This window comes from Brachyhypopomus gauderio, chromosome 18, assembly GCF_052324685.1.
Source record: "Brachyhypopomus gauderio isolate BG-103 chromosome 18, BGAUD_0.2, whole genome shotgun sequence".
Lineage (NCBI taxonomy): Eukaryota > Metazoa > Chordata > Actinopteri > Gymnotiformes > Hypopomidae > Brachyhypopomus > Brachyhypopomus gauderio.
In genome coordinates, this window is record NC_135228.1 from 21,085,796 (window position 1) to 21,102,307 (window position 16,512).

At 44.9% G+C, this 16,512-nt stretch overlaps 1 protein-coding gene across 2 annotated transcripts; it reads left to right on the forward strand.

Moving 5' to 3' along the window:
* Nucleotides 1-1,619: 1,619 nt before the first annotated feature.
* Nucleotides 1,620-16,408, forward strand: LOC143482090 (protein FAM219A-like). Of its 2 annotated transcripts, none has more exons than XM_076980352.1 (6): nucleotides 1,620-1,838; nucleotides 8,942-9,035; nucleotides 10,458-10,560; nucleotides 11,246-11,326; nucleotides 12,508-12,583; nucleotides 13,818-16,408. In XM_076980352.1, exons 1-6 carry the CDS (start codon nucleotides 1,779-1,781, stop codon nucleotides 13,974-13,976), a joined length of 573 nt encoding a protein of 190 aa, XP_076836467.1. In that variant the 5' UTR covers nucleotides 1,620-1,778; the 3' UTR covers nucleotides 13,977-16,408. The 2 variants fall into 2 exon arrangements, with proteins under 2 accessions (XP_076836467.1, XP_076836468.1); XM_076980353.1 differs by having other exon boundaries at nucleotides 12,508-12,562.
* Nucleotides 16,409-16,512: the final 104 nt, after the last annotated feature.

A 16,512-nucleotide genomic window follows, 5' to 3' on the forward strand; every position in this document is an offset into this window, starting at 1 on the left:
CACCCCCCACAGGATATCTACGTCACCCCGTCTAACCCCCCCACAGGACATCTACGTCACCCGTCTCACCCCCCCACAGGACATCTACATCAACCCGTCTCACCCCCCACAGGACATCTACGTCACCCGTCTCACCCCCCACAGGAGATCTCCGTCACCCCGTCTCACCCCCCCACAGGACATCTACATCACCCGTCTCACCCCCCCCACAGGACATCTACGTCACCCCGCTCTCACCCCCCACAGGACATCCTACGTCACCTGTCTCACCCCCCCCACAGGACATCTACGTCAACCCGTCACCCCCCCCCACAGGACATCTACGTCAACCCGTCTCACCCCCCACAGGACATCTACATCACCTGTCTCACCCCCCACAGGACATCTACGTCACCCGTCTCACCCCCCCCCCCCCCCCCCCACAGGACATCTACGTCAACCCGTCTCACCCCTCACAGGACATCTACGTCACCCGTCTCATCTGTAAATCCCACTGCATTGTGGATGATCCCACCAACCCAATGAGCTGCTGCTTCAGTCTGCTACCCTCAGGGAGAAGATTGCAGAGTCTCCGGGCCAGAACCACAGACTGAAAGACCACTTCATCCACCAGGCTGTTAGGATGCTGAACTCTCTTCCGGCTCTACCCCATGTAGTTTTGGAAGATTAATTTTAATGATGCATGACCACCTCTGTCGGTTTCTGTCTGTTGGTTCATTTTGACTAAGGGTGTTTTCTTGACATGAAGATCTAATGTTATGTTCTTGAATCTGGATGGTCTGCTACCTGTGGACCAGATGTCTCTTGCAGTTGTGATTTGTATCGTGGTGGGACTGACCAGGTAAAATAAAAAATAAAATAAAGATGCATAATAATCAATGCAAGTGAAATTGTAGTCTCTCTCAATTTTAGCAAAAAGGTCAAAGGCTTTTGACCTTTTAACATCTTCTATGTGTGGCTTTCAGCATGTAGGGCATTTATATATTGACCTCTAGCGCCACCTGCTGGGCTATCAGTATGCCAGAAGAGAGTAACAACATGTGATCTACATGTGCATAAAAAATAAAAGAGGGTAAACGTACTGCGTAGTGCCACCTACAGTTGGAATTAAGGTCAAATTTCTATTACTATGTACATTTCTATATTTCTATGATAACTATATGTTATCAAAACAAACACAACAATACATGATGTTTAATATTCTAAAATATTCCAAAATAGCACCATGCTTACCCATGGGCACTGGGTCAGTTTCTCCTTGACGTTACCCACCTCTGGAGCTTGTACAGTTCTGTTTTTGGTCTGTTTTGCTGTTTAGTGATCTCCAGATGAAGGCACCTTGTGCACTGACAACAGATCATTTTCTGGCAAATCCAGAAATCCAGTATGTAGGCATAATGGTGGCATATATTTATAATTTCTGAGACTTGGAAAACCCAGGATGTAACCAAATACTGTAATCAAATTAGCTATCAGTCCTTAAATCATCCTCCTCACTGTGAAATCTTTACATACATCCTCTTCCAGGACTATCGTAAATCTTGTTTGATCTTGTAAATCCTCTCCTGGATTATTAATCTGGGGGGAGGGATTATAAACCCGGAAGTGTGATGTGGACTCCCCCCTGACCAGCTACACGGGACCCGGACGCTGAAATGTGGCTCAACACCCGGAGATCTTCCAGCCGAACCAGGGACTGACCGCATGCGTGGTTCCGCTACGGTATCGTCTGTAAACGCCGCTGCTCCGTTGTGTCGGACGGGGTGTTTTTGGCCAGAATGATGGAGGAGACTGACCGGGTTCAGGTCCCCCCGGTCCGCTCGGAGACGCAGCCGCTGGTAAGCAGCGCAGCCGGGCAGCGTGTGTGGAGCTCCGGGAGGAACAGAACCAGAACCGGTGTGGTGGGCAGGACCGGGCGTCGGAACCCAGCTGTGTGGGATAAAAAATAGACAAATGTGAAGTATTAACGCCAAAGGCTTGTTAGGTTAACCGGCTGTTGCCCCTCTTCTGAAACCCGACTGGCGGGCGGGGAGTCGGCTGGGGTTCGTGGCGGAGCTCCCGGTGTGGTACTGAACGGTGTGGGCTGTGGTACTGACCCAGTAATAACCGGCTGGGTGACTGTTTCTCTAACTTTGATTGAGACAGGGGGTTCTTTAAGAGTGTTGGGTCTGCACAGATGGAGAAGTGGAGTGGCAGGATGAGATGTATGGAGCAGCAGGAACCCTGTGTAGTCAGACCGCTACGAGATCAGTCTAATCCTCTCACTATCAACTACTGTCACTCACACGTTTAGCATTGCTGCATGGTGTATGCATTGAGTGATGGTTAGTTAACATGCAAGTCAGCATGTCTTTAAAATCTTTTTTGTAGTTGTGTGTGTGTGTGTGTGTGTGTGTGGCGGGGGGGGGTGTATACTAATACCCCATTCAGATGTTGACAAACTATTTCAGGTGTATTCCAGGTGCCTGGTGGTTATTGTCTGTTCATCTGTGTCATTACAAAGTAACTACTTAAATAAAGGTAGTAAGTGTCCTACAGTGGTGTTAATTATCTGTTTAATTATCTCTCTTCAAGTGTTGTAATGCTTTTGAGAAAATGGAAGCCGATGAATTAAGCAATTAATTACAATAATTGCAACAATAAGTTTAACTTTTGATATCGTAGTTAAATCTTTGCTTACAGTATTAATGAAAGTTTGCACATTTGCACCATACGCAAGATTGTGGCTGATGATAAGTGTCCGGTAGACGACCCTAGAGTATGTACAGATACAGTCAGTTATATACATATGCAGGTGCACTGAGTTTGGTGCAGAGTTGCATTAGCTCCCTTTAAAAATGCGTACACAGCAGCTGGTGTGTGTGTGTGTGTGTGTGTGTGTGTGTGTGTGTGTGTGTGTGTGTGTGTGTGTGTGTGTGTGTGTGTGTGTGTGTGTGTGTGTGTGTGTGTGTGTGTGATTGTGGAAGAGGTAAACAGAATGTGCTTAATCTTTTCTTTTCTTTGGGCAATCTGGGCATGTCAGTGTTCTGTCCGGTTGTAAATTGATCCAGTTCATTGTGGAAGGGCGTCTTTCTTCATGGACTTCCTCCCGGGCCAGCCTGCCTGTAGACTGTTGGGTGCACGTGGTGCTTTGAGCTCGGCCTGATCGGCGTCCTAAGATGGAGCTGAGATGAAACGGCCTGTCATTGTCTCCCAGCATTCAGAGACCCAGCTGTTCCACCACACAGCAGGTGCACTGCGCTTATCTAATGCTAATGTGTGTGTGTGTGTGTGTGTGGGGGGGGGGGGGGGGGGGGGGGGGTAAACATTCATGTGGCTGTTTAAATCTGTCACCTTCTCAAATACCTTGGCAGGATTTCCCTTTAATGGTTTATAATATTGCTTGTGTGAACGTGGTGTTAAAAAAATGCACAACTTGTTTACGGTGGTTTATAGACGCTACGCAGCGACTAAAGTACTAATATCTGTTGGGCTTCTTTATAAAACCAAATGTTCATTTTTGGACACTTTTTCATAAAGGTTAGTGGTTAATATAAATCATAAGCTTTTATCTGCTTTAATCCACAGGTGCTAGTCATTCTAGTCATACGGCTGCTCGGTCTTTATCATCAGTGATCTGAAGCACAGCGTGACAGATTATCCTACCAATCCCTATTACTGTTTTGCAGCATCAGCAACTGAAGAGAAAGGATTTGCAGTCGTTTATTAAAGAAAGGCTTCGATGAGACACAGAAGCAGGTCCAGAGTTGTGGGCCACAGATGGGCTAGTTCATCACCTGTGGTAACAGGTTAAGTGCAGAAGGACTGCTTTTGGGTTTCCTGAAGTGGAACAGCTAATGGGTTAAACCACATTTTGGATACTGCAAGACATCCCCCTGACCTCCAAGCTAAAGCAATAATTACCTGGAGCTCTATAGTTAAAGAGACCAGCGCTAGCTTGTTGCCTGAGGATTCTGGGATTTTGTCGAAATTCGTATCCTGTGCCTGTCTGTTTTCATCTCCAGGTCGTAATAATCCCATTGGCTGTTCTCACTGGAGCTCGTTTGAGTATAATTGTTAAGGTTTTTGTCTGCGAAGGTCTTGTCATTCAGTAGAACATGTGTCATCCCTTGTGTCTTTCGAATAGACACTTTCTTTTTATATGGATGGATAAATTAGCATAAATTGTTGAGGCAATTGATTATGCTGCTTGTATGAATATGAATCGTTGTCTTTGAATTTGCTGCCGCGCTCTGAGGTTTGTGTAATCTGTGTTTGTTAACAAAGGCTGACTAGATAAACACAGGTGTTTTATTGGCAAGAGTCCCTCTAATAGCGTAGGTATTTGTAACTACACTTGGAAAAACATGGTATTTTCAAAATAACTCAACGTGAAGTTTAACTTGCAGTATGTTAATTTCAGCTTTGGTACAGGTTTAGTTCTGATAGTGTTGGAAGGTCAGATGACTCTAAAACAGTTATCAGAACTCTATAGTTCTGAACGGCATGCTTTTATAGTATCCATGTTGTTTCACAGGGTCAACCTCTCAAATTCACTCAGAAATGATTTGTTACCCTAATAATTTTTTAGGAGGTGGTTGTAGCATCTTTTAGGGCTGTGCCTCGGTCACGCCCTGCAGCAGATTTCATCCTGGACAGATGTAAACATGTCCTTTATTAGCAGTCACATTGGCTGCTCTGTCAATGTGTTCTGGAAAAATCTCACAGAGGTCAAAGGTCACAAGTAGTATATGTACAGTGACACTGGCGTAAAAGGCACCGTTAAAGGTTGGAATTGATGATGTTAAAGCGTATACCTTTATGTAGTTGCTACTAGATATTTCTTAGACTACTTTTTCTCTGTTGAATTCCCAGTAAACACGATGAGATTTTAATGTTTACTCAAATGAAAAGTTACAATACTGAAGAAACGTCACTTCATATGTTTATATGATGAAATGAACCCTGCAAAAGAAATGTCATTGTGCTCCAGAGTGATATCTGGGCTTCCTCGGCGTTCCCCATCAATACTACCGGTCTCAGCTGATAAATATGATGAATGATGAGTGTGTGTTAATTGCTGCAGAAATGTAACACAGTATAACCTGAAGATGGCCACAAACACCCAACAGTCAGTGAATAACCTGTTCCATAGAACGGCCTTCAACACGCATACCCGAAATATTTACACATTAACAAAATAATACTCAAGACAACCTCACTCAAGTGGGTAAACAAAGGAATCAATAAAACTAAAGACAAATCAGACAAAACGTTTCTCAAACAGGACATGGTCATCACAGTAGGCAGAAGGGAACGTGTGAGAGAGAACAGAACTCCTTCTACTCTTCACTGCGGCTTCAAATAAACAGACTAGATCAGGCCTGGTGCCATATCCACGCCTGTCGCACGCCACACGCGTGATCACACACTCTGCACTCAACACGCGTGTAAATATGCTGTATGCTGCAGTCCTGAGGTAATTCGGTTGGTGGAAAAACACTTCAGCACTGCAGTTATTCTAATAAGGGGAAGGGCAAAAAAAGTGAGCTCACGAATCTCCCGCAGAATCTCCTGCCTAACACCCCACGTGCAGCTGTGTTTGGAGGCCCTTTGGGTCCGTTCTGTCAGGACCCCCTGCTAGAAACACAGTTATAACACGCTAAGCGTCTGTGAGAGATGTTGTTTTGCGTGGCAGGTTTGGTTGGCATGGTGACTTTTTGTGAATCCTTTACTCGTGATGCAGTCGTGCTCGGCTTGCTCCCTTTCACAACCGCCAATCCGGATGAATTATTCATCAGAGCTGCGTCGCTTGTGCAAGCTGGTTGGCTCTGCCTGGTGGTTTCAAAGGGAAAATATTTGCTACTCAGCAGTGACTTCAGCTTGGAGCGCTGCAGATCTTCTGAGAGGTGTCCCTTCTCTCCCTCTACCACACACACACACACACACACACACACACTGATCACTGGGCTTATCCACTAGTTTCTGCACCAACCCCCCATGTCTGGCTCAGTGCCCACGTCCACACAGTTGTCCAGTAAGGGTGGCTCTCACCATTTGGGAGTGTTTCCACGGGCTGCTCTTTCACTGCCCCGCCTGCACAAGTTCCTCAAAAACACAACCCCCCCCCCCCCCCCCCCTTTCCTCGAGGGCCTGCAGGAACTGTGTGTTCTTATGTACAGGTTAACAGCCTGCTGCTAAAAGTAGAAGCCGTTACTGTGTCAGTGGTCCGCTGTATTTGGAATCAGGGATATGTGAGAGTGGGGAGTTTTAATTGTCTTGAAACTTGACCTAAATGCTTTGGACCAAAATGTGTTCCAAGAAGTTAGGACTTTTAAATACTTGTGTTTATTTTATAGTTTCCTTTCCCAGACTGTGGCTTTACATTCTGACACATCACCAGTGGGCCATTTTGCATATTTTAGCAAAACTGAGATGAAGGTGTGTATTTACTTGTTATTAACATAGTCTCTGAATTTGCCTGAGAATGTTAAAGCCTATGTGAATAATTCATGGTCAGAACCATGCCGGTCCTCTCCTGTTAGTGAGGAGAGGCTCCTTCTCAGTCCTCTATAGGGGAGTTGCTGTCTGTCTCGTACAAAGAGACTCCTGGCTTTTAAAGGAGGTGGATGCTAGTCAACGATGTTGCTCACGTCTTCTTTCATTTATTATGTTTCCTCAAATGCTGTGATCTCTCTGCACTTCTCACTGCTTCTGTCCCGTCTGCTTGAGCCTTTTTTGTGGTCTGTATCGCTCCCCCTCTTTGACATGACACTCAAAATGGAGAATTATCATAACAACCTGGCTTGTTGTCAGGTCTGTAGGCCTACTGGACACCTTAGTTGAAAATACATACAGCCTGACGAGTGCTATATATATATATCTCTTGTCAACATGCCATGACCACGCCACACAGCCCCGACTAGTCGATGACAACTACCCAGGGTGGCTGTAGCCAAGTAATAAGGCCTTGTTTGTGGTGTCCATAATGAGGGGTCTGTTGGCAGAGGGGGTTACTCACGCTCTCTACCCCAAACAGGCGCCCACTGTTCTCCGCCCCTTTCCCTTGTGATGTCACAATGGGCCCAGACCTTCCAACCACTGACATGCTCTGGTGGAGGGAACACGGGGTGGTTGCTATGGAACCTGGGAACACCTCTTGCCTTGTTCCTTCCTCTCTGGCAGAGCAGTTGTTCACGATGGATGTAGTAAAAAAAAAAAAAACAGGCTTTCACGTCAATGTGTTTTTATTTTTATTTTATTTTTTATTTTTTGTTGTGGGGAAATGCCAGCTGAATCCATGAGAAAGTTTTGCAAAAAGTGTGTTTGTTTCTTTCTTTTTTTTTCTTGTTAGGCTGTTAAATTTGATCAGCTCTGGCTAGATGGGTGTTTTTGGGAAGGCAAATTGCAGGACGCAGCGTGATGCCATGACCGTATTCATTCCCATTGAGCCTGCAATAATAGCCTGGTTTCCTAAGGCTGTAGCTAACCATGTAAACCACGCATGGGGATGCCTGCTAATTGAACTGAACTTGTGAGGCGCCGAGTTTCAAAGCCACACAGGTGGAACAGCTCAAAAACCCATCAACAAACTCTGGGTTTGAGCACTAAGGGCACCCGTAGAGGTATGAATACAGACGCGTTGGTTTACAATTTGAAAAGTTAAATGAACGACAGGGATATGAGACCTTTATTATTTATGAAAAACAGACATGGTTTGTTTTAATGGTTTTCAATCTAGCTTGTGCACAAACTGCATATCTTGGCTGTGAATGTTTGGCACTAATGCTGGTCCTGCTTGAGTCCTGTTTACACACCAAACACAAAAGCCTCACTACGTTTGGTCTGCGTCTCTCCCCCTCTTTTCCTTGACAAACACGTAATTGTCTGCCTGAAGTGCAGAGTGTTTTTCTCACAGCAAGCTGCTTCTGTCTGGTAAGGCAGTGCAGCTCACCCATAGACCTCTGCAACCACAGATCACAGCTGTTGAACCCAAACATTCAGATATTAGCATTTTGTTACAGTCACTGTATCCATTGCATATTGGTGTGAACAAAATATCATTTTTTAATAGAGAATAAAAATAAAAATTAAAAAAATTAATAAAACCCTAAAGCTAGCTACTCTACCCTAAAACTACAGTATCATAAAACCACTCTACAATAAATCTACACTACCATAAAACTACCCCATCCTAAAACTGCCCTACAATTAACCTACCCTACCATAAACCACCCTACAATAAAACTACCCAGCCTAGCTCTAGCCCTTGGCCAAAATTTGACAATAACTAAAAAGATATGTTAGAAACAAATACCTAAATGAATTTAGAAACTGAATTTAGAACTGAAGGGTTTTTATCACTCTCAGAACTTTACTTACCTGCGACATGGAGTCAGGACAACACTGAGGTGCAGACTCATTTTTCAGCAAACTAAAAACACTGGAACATGTGAAGTGTTCAATGCTTAGCACATTCTGTTCGACAGGAGCTTGCTGTGATATGTATATAGATTCATATCTTCCAATGATGTCTAAATATCTGCATATCTCTCACTAAGAACAGCTGTTTAAGTCAGAAAGATTTAAACGGGACATTCCCGCTAAAGACTAGAGGATTCTGCTGACTCATGGTTTGAGGGGAAAGCGACCAGCACCTCCATAATCAGAATTCTCGCCTGTTCTAGACACTCTGGAAGCTCTGGCCTAACAGAGTGTTTATGCGGAGCACTTCAACTGTTGGGGTCTGTCAGCTCTTTCTCTACCAAAGAGAAAACTCTCCATTCTTCATAAACCTCGGTCGCAGGGGATGTTAAATAGGACACACTGGAAGGAAGAGATGGCCTGAATAATTTTATATATTGTTTTTTATATGTATATTTGGCTTTATTTGTGAAAGTTCACTGTTGTTTTTTTTTTTATGCACGTGTGTGAATATCTTTGTCGTTCTGTCTCTCCCAAGGACCCAGCCATGACGTCTGGATCAGAGACTAACTCGCACCCAGGGGACACTGTGGCCATCAATTACAAGCCTTCCCCGCTGCAAGTGAAGATCGGTGAGCTTTTGTTCCGTTCACCCACAGAAAGAGTTGAAAAGCCCAGAAGTCCCAGGTGCCCCGTCTTCTGTGCGGTAAAGCACGTCTATTAGTGAACTCGGCACATGGCTGCCAGTCCATTTACTGATGCCTCGCACGGTTTGTGGGACGAGATGTAGCCAGGAGCTACTGAGCCATCATACAGCGCAGTGTCTCCTTAGCATCCAGCATAGTGATGTCTTTGGTCAGCTCCACTTCCGAATGTGCTCAAAGACAAAGTGATTGACCTCATTCACTGGAGTCATTTATCATGAGTTTTGCTCATCAGAGGCCTTTAGCAGGTAATGAATGGGCCAGGTGCTGGCACCAGGTAGCCTACTCCTCCAGGTCCAGACTGTGGACCCCTCTGGGTCAGACTGGGTACTGTGGACCCCTCTGGGTCAGACTGGGGACTGTGGACCCCTCTGGGTCAGGCGCTGCCACTGCTGTTGCTAACTGGGCTTAGGTTTGTTGTTCTGTGACTATTGGTGACTGCTCAACATACTTACCAAGTAAGTGAAGCTTCTACCTAGAGGTCCTACAGAAGCCATGGGACCTCTAGGTATGACTAAAAGCACTTCTGTGGGGTTACGCAGGCATGGGATGACGCAGGCATGAGTAATAAGTCAGCAAGATGGTGATTGGGTGATTGGTGACTGAGATGACAGGGAAGTGACTGGGGTAACAGGGAAGTGACTGGGGTAACAGGGAAGTGACTGGGGTAACAGGGAAGTGACTGGGGTAACAGGGAAGTGACTGGGGTAACAGGGAAGTGACTGGGGTAACAGGGAAGTGACTGGGGTAACAGGGAAATGACTGGGGTAACAGGGAAGTGACTGGGGTAACAGGGAAGTGACTGGGGTAACAGGGAAGTGACTGGGGTAACCCTCTCATTAGTGCTGGGGTTTATTTATAGTTTCACTACATTTCCAATAATTTGCACTGGAGCTACAACAGGACTGTGTGTATGTCTCCAGGGTTTAACTCACTGCCAAACTGTGTAGGCTCAATACACACACACACACACACACACACACACACAGACACAGACACATACACATACACACACACACACACACACAGACACATACATACAAACACACACACACAGACACATACACAGGGAGGGCAGTGAAACTAATTATTAATAATATAGAATGACATGTATTCTCTAGGCTGTTATGAAGTGAATGGTGGCGTAATCTTGCCCACATAAAAGCTATTTTCCTGTTGTGGAATTATTTATAAGGTCAGTAATGGGATCGTGAATGAAGCTTTTGACTCATTGGCACTTTGCGTCCGTCACCATCATGACACTTCAGAAGTGGCGATCAGATGCTGCGTGGTTTGTGTCCCGTGGTCATGACTCATATTCTCTGGGTACATATTGTTCTGTGATTGCAGAGAAGCAGAGAGAACTGGCCAAGAAAGGCCCAGTGAAGACCAGCACAGCCAGCAGTCCCGTCAGTCAACAGCCCAAAAAGAACAACGTAATGGCCAGAACTCGGTGAGACAAGCAGGACGTCCACCTGGGTTCATCACACACACACACACACACACACACACACACGGTGTGGAGGGCTGGGGTGGGGAGATCACTGTTGTTCTCATATATTTTATTGGTATGTAAGAGAGAAGGCAGATTGCCACGTGTTAAGATGTCACGTGTATCATGTAACAGTTAGGCGTGGAGACGCGGCCTGTTATTCATGCATCAAAACCGTACACTTACATCAGCATACAAACACATGGCAAGCAGAAGTCTGATAGCAGAAAGGTGTTGAGCGCTGAGAGTCGGGAGGAAGAGTGCTGACCACTCCCCAGCTGGGACCAGCGGAGACCAGAGGAGGTGCAGGGCAGAGCCCCGGTGGATGGACCCGGGCCCTCCTGGGAGAGCCTGGGTGTTGCAGATTAGCCTGTACCCACCTCCTCCTGCCTTTTCTGGGGTGTCCATACTTGGGTTTTGCCATGTGACATTATAGGTCAGAGACTGAAAAGCTGCTTCACTTGTGAGATGTCTTCTGACCTTCTGATGTTACGTCTACATCGATTTGAACGTTTGGGAAACGTAAACACGTATTAAAACGTGTGGCATGGAAGTTTTACATGAAATGTTTTGTTATTGTTATTTTAGACATGAGCTGATTAAGGGCATTAAAACTTTACCCATCTCTCCCTCATTTGTGCTGTAGGCTGGTGGTCCCTAATAAAGGATACTCGTCTTTGGACCAGAACCCTGATGAGAAACCTTTAGTTGCGCTGGATACAGACAGGTATGATATTCCACAGCGGTAAAGGATTACCCGAGGGCTTTGTGTGTGGCTGTGTATATCCTCGAGCAGCGTTTATAATAGAACTACACCTGCTATATTATTAAAACTTATATGGAAATGAAGGCAAGTGCCATCACTGATCTGACACCTTAGCGATCCACAATGACAAGCTGTTGTGTTAGCTCCAGAGTTCCAGATCTGAAACCGTACAGATGTCCTTGGTTCATTCATTGCATTCGTTATGTATAAAGATTGAATTGATTCTGTAGATGTAGGCCTGATATTCTGTGCTTGTTGCCGATCGCTGTCCCACCATGACACACACATCACTCCCTGCTAAATGCCACCCTCTTACCCAGCTGTGACATCACCTCTGCGGTGCTCGCCTCTGATTGGGTGGCACATTAGATCATGTGTGTCTGTAGCTTTCTGACCTTGTCTGGCTGTCTTCCGATATCCATGCAGACATATTCACACCCACCCACTCGATCGCCTACATCCACACACACGATCGCCTACATCCACACACACACACACACACACACACACACACACACACACACACACACACATTTTCTTAACCCACATTACTGTACTGTTTTTGCTCTACAGCCAGTGCTCAGTCTCTTTCGGGTCTTTCTTGCTGGTGAGCTCATCTTCAATAAACGCAGACAGTCCTGATCATCTGTTGTTTTTCCTGATAAATCGGCCTCACTGAAGGCGTATTGCCATCGGCACTGTTCTCAATGAAATCAGCCAAGCTAATCAATATTACTGAGCAAGCGTTGCCAATAATACACTAAGGCACATTCCTTTCCGCCAGTTCACGTTGAGTGAATTGTATTTAATCTTCCTGTCTTGCTAAATTAGCTGTTCAGGTTTTTTGCACTTCCTTCCAACACGCCTGATTCAAAACACGATATCATTTTCCAGCCGTCCACGATGTCAGTCAGGCCTGACGGAGCAGGGAATCTCACCGAGATCTCCACCGCTCGGTTGTCCGAGGTGGCTGCCGGGTCCAATTTCTGAGTGAAATAAACACATGAAACGAGTCAGTCCTAACGAGTCAGTCCTAACGAGTCATTCCTAATGAGTCATTCCTAACGAGCCAGTGTTGAATCAGCCCGTCCTCATCCTCACCCAGTGTATGCACATGATGACCTTCAGTCTCTTCCTTTCAGTGATGATGACTTTGACATGTCCAGATACTCTTCGTCGGGATACTCCTCAGCAGAGGTGAGAGCTCTCAAGGACCAGGTACCTATGTGCTGCACTAACATCACTTAAACTTCATTCCTGCTTCATATCAACATAACTCCACTATCAATAGCGCATCCACCCACTGACACTATATTCAGCACTATCCTGAGGTTTTTGGAAGACCTGTGATTGAATTGAATTGAATTGAATTGAATCAACTTTATTTATCCCCAAGGGGGCAATTAATATTGGGCACAACATCACAAGACAGACAAACAAACAAACATGAGTACCAATCACAAGCACGGAGTCTAATATCCAAAGATAAATATCAGTGTTCATTTAGTAGTCTAATGGCTTCAGGAACAAAGGTCACTCTCCGCCGAACAGTCCGACATCTAAGTCTATAATTTTCATTATATAGACAAAAAACTATGAATCTATATCTTATGATTATGGTTACTTTAGAATACTCTCCAGCGCATTGTAGTTTCTCCCACCTGAACCAGAATGTGCTACTTCCTGAACCTAAATGTGCTACTTCCTGAACCTAAATGTGCTACTTCCTGAACCTCAATGTGCTACTTCCTGAACCTCAATGTGCTACTTCCTGAACCTCAATGTGCTACTTCCTGAACCAGAATGTGCTACTTCCTGAACCTCAATGTGCTACTTCCTGAACCTCAATGTGCTACTTCCTGAACCAGAATGTGCTACTTCCTGAACCTCAATGTGCTACTTCCTGCCTTCAGGTGCTTTAGTGTCAGTGTGACGTCACTGGTTGTCAGTGCTGTATCCGCTCTCCACCACACCTTGGCTGTGTTCGAAACAGTCTACTACATACTACTGGCGTACTGATCGAGCCCCAACTCAGTATGTCGTATGCAGTATGTGACCAAAATGAAAATTTCCAGTACGCGACACATACCCGGATGACCTACTACTTCCGCAAAATATTCCAGTACGCGAACAGAGCTATCATCGTGGTGTACTGCATCCCATCATGCAACGCTACGTTCACGTGACCCCGTAGTATGCTTTGCTTTTGTCGCATACTGGAAACTGTACTGCATACTACTACGAGGACCAGTATGCAGTATCCAGTATATACTGAGTCCAGTATGCAGTATCCAGTATGTAGTAGTCTATTTCGAACGCAGCCCTTGTCTTTCACAGAGCGACCTCTGACCTCTGACATAAAAGGGCATGCTAGTCTGATGCTAATGGTTAAAGACTGCGGGGACTGTAAAGTCGTGACTCACCCTGCCTGACCTCCCTGTGCCCTTTTCAGCAAATCAACCAAGACCTGAACATCCAGCTCTTAAAGGACGGCTACCACCTGGACGAGATCCCCGACGATGAGGATCTAGACCTCATTCCCCCCAAATCGGTCAACCCCACCTGCATGTGCTGCCAAGCCACCTCCACTACAGGGTGTCGGGTCCAGTAGTCCCTTGACGTTCCCCTCCATGTTCCCCCCTCCCCTAAACCGTGTCCCCCAGACCCTCCTACTGTGAGATTTCACCTCAGAACCCTCAGAGCAGAGCAAATATTAAAGAAATTAAACAAAGTTATGAGAATGGCAGTAATAAAACTTATTTATATATATATATATGAAAAAATATCAGAAGGACACAAAAAAATTCTAACAGTGCTTCCTCCTATGGTAGGACGTGAGAGTCTTCGTATTGCCACTAGAGGGAGCTAGGCTTCACTGTGCATATGTATAGAATGAAAGAGGTGAAAATATACTAAAAAATAAGCATAGGAAAAAATATTTGAACAAAATTTCACATAAATGACTATTTTCCTCTAGAATCTTCCGTCTTTGTCTCGGTTACACCATTTTTGATCTGTTGCACAGTGTTGTTACTAGTGTACACAAGGAAAAAGTAGCATTTTGTTTCTGAATGAAAGAGATCAGCAGTCCTGCCCACTCGTTTGTCTAATGGGTATCTGTTCTCTAAAATCAAAACACCATCACTAATGCTTTAAAATGCTTTTAAAAGATTTTAATCTGGCTTAAGCCAATCATTGTGAGGAACTGAAACTAAACATGTTTAAGAAAATCATTCACTCTGTACCCAGGATCACTGAGGTAACGTATCGGAACAATGTTTTGGGTGAAACATGTTTTCTACTTGTGTGGGTACCTACATACCAACATCTGTTTACTACATCAGTGCGATCATCCAGACAATTGAATGATCGGAGCGTAGCATCGACCGTGCTGGCCCAAGGCTTGACGGACATATACGCAGCCTGTCTAGCATTGTAGCTTGTCTGCTGACTGTAATAACTAGTATGATGTATCAGAGATTTACTTTATGGTTTCAAAAGCTGTTTTTTTGGAGATATTATTAACACTGTCATTTTTTTTCAATGTGTAAAGTGTCAAATAAGCTTTATAGTGAATAATGTGTAGTTTGTCTTTTTTTTACACGACTGACTCGTTACTCAGTCTGGTTTTATTTTGTGAGTGCCAAAAGCATGTTATGAAAAACTGAAAACTGAGACCTGATCTACATCTGATCCCAGACCTGCTCAGTGCTCCTCTACAACTTGTCCCAGACCTGTTCATCACTGCTCTACATCTGATCCGAGCTAATGTCCCTATTTTAGCCAAAGTCTAGGGAATATCTTCACTGCTGTGTTTTAATCTGAACTAACACGTGTATGATGATATTGGTACTGAAAGATCATTAGTTCAGGACCAGTCTCAACCTGTTTCAGGGGACTTTTTCCCCCAAAGATAAGCAAATTTTCATGCATCTTTTTTTTTTAGGATTTCTATTGTTTTGAAGGTGGCACTGATGACTGCAGATGCACACAGTATCACTGACTTTGCCATATGATAAATGGGTTAATGAACCTACATGCTGCTTATTTATCTGCTCACAGGACTCATTATTCCTACTATGAGTCTAGTATTGTGTCGTCGTGCCATCCTGTACAGCTTCTGTGTGTGAAGTGCCAGCCAATCCTCCCACGATGCCATTCGGCATCATCTGTACACTGACACACCACAAACACTCCCACTTTCTTAAATTCAGAGCGTTCCTTTCAAGGAATTTGTTTCAGCAGAGTGCGATGCCCTCTTTTGTCGAGAAGCCCGTGGCCTGTCCGTGTCGATCGTTGACACCCTGTCTGATGCACGTGTCCTCTAGAGTGTTTGCAGACTCTTTTGTCCCTATGTGAGTGTGTGGGGACATATTTAGGTGCCACGTCATATGTTGTGTGTTCTGTAAGCACAGAGACTGGGCCTCCACCGCCACTGGTCTGCACGGCAGGCTTCTCAGAAGGGATCCGGGTTTTTAGCTGTAGTCAGGATGTGTCTTCACGCGTCAAGATTATGGCTCTGCGTCCCGTCTGCTTGTCCTGTGATGTGGAGGTGGGGGTGTTTTGTTTATTTGATGGTTTGTTTTTTCCTGTACCTGTTCACACGATCCACACAGCAGCATTGCTGCCCTGTTTCACACATTATGGGTGAGCCGTTTTCTTTCCTGGGACTCACCGGACACGGGAGACACGATTGCTTCTGTTGAGTTTCTGTTGCGATATATGGGCTGGACCTGCTCGGAGTGCAGAACTGCAGTGTCTCTTGGGTTTTGTGTGAATAGTGAGCCTCTCCCCGTGTGCTGAATCAGACCATGCCTTAAGTCATCCTCTGCAGTGCAACCTTTTATTTATTACAGATGGGTTTTTATTTATTCAAACAAATGGAAATGTTTGCATTTTTAACATGGACACACGACTGTCATGTCTTTTGGTTTTATTGTTTGTTTGTTTATTCAAGTGTCACATGACTGTAACAATTTTCCATGCCAGTATTTAACACTGTTATTGTTGTGGTGTAGCATATGAATAAATACACCTGGCACATTCGATTGTGATCTTCGTCATGTGTCCATGCAACTAAGTGCCGGTGACTTAGCAAAATGTCCCGTCTGGCATATTTTATGTCTATACATTTTCTTCATATGATT

Coding starts and splice junctions, on each gene's coding strand:
- LOC143482090 (XM_076980352.1), top strand. CDS start 1,779: ATGATGGAGGAGACTGACCGGGTTCAGGTCCCCCCGGTCCGCTCGGAG. Junction 1,839..8,941: donor GCTCGGAGACGCAGCCGCTG/GTAAGCAGCGCA, acceptor GTCTCTCCCAAG/GACCCAGCCATGACGTCTGG. Junction 11,327..12,507: donor GTTGCGCTGGATACAGACAG/GTATGATATTCC, acceptor TCTTCCTTTCAG/TGATGATGACTTTGACATGT.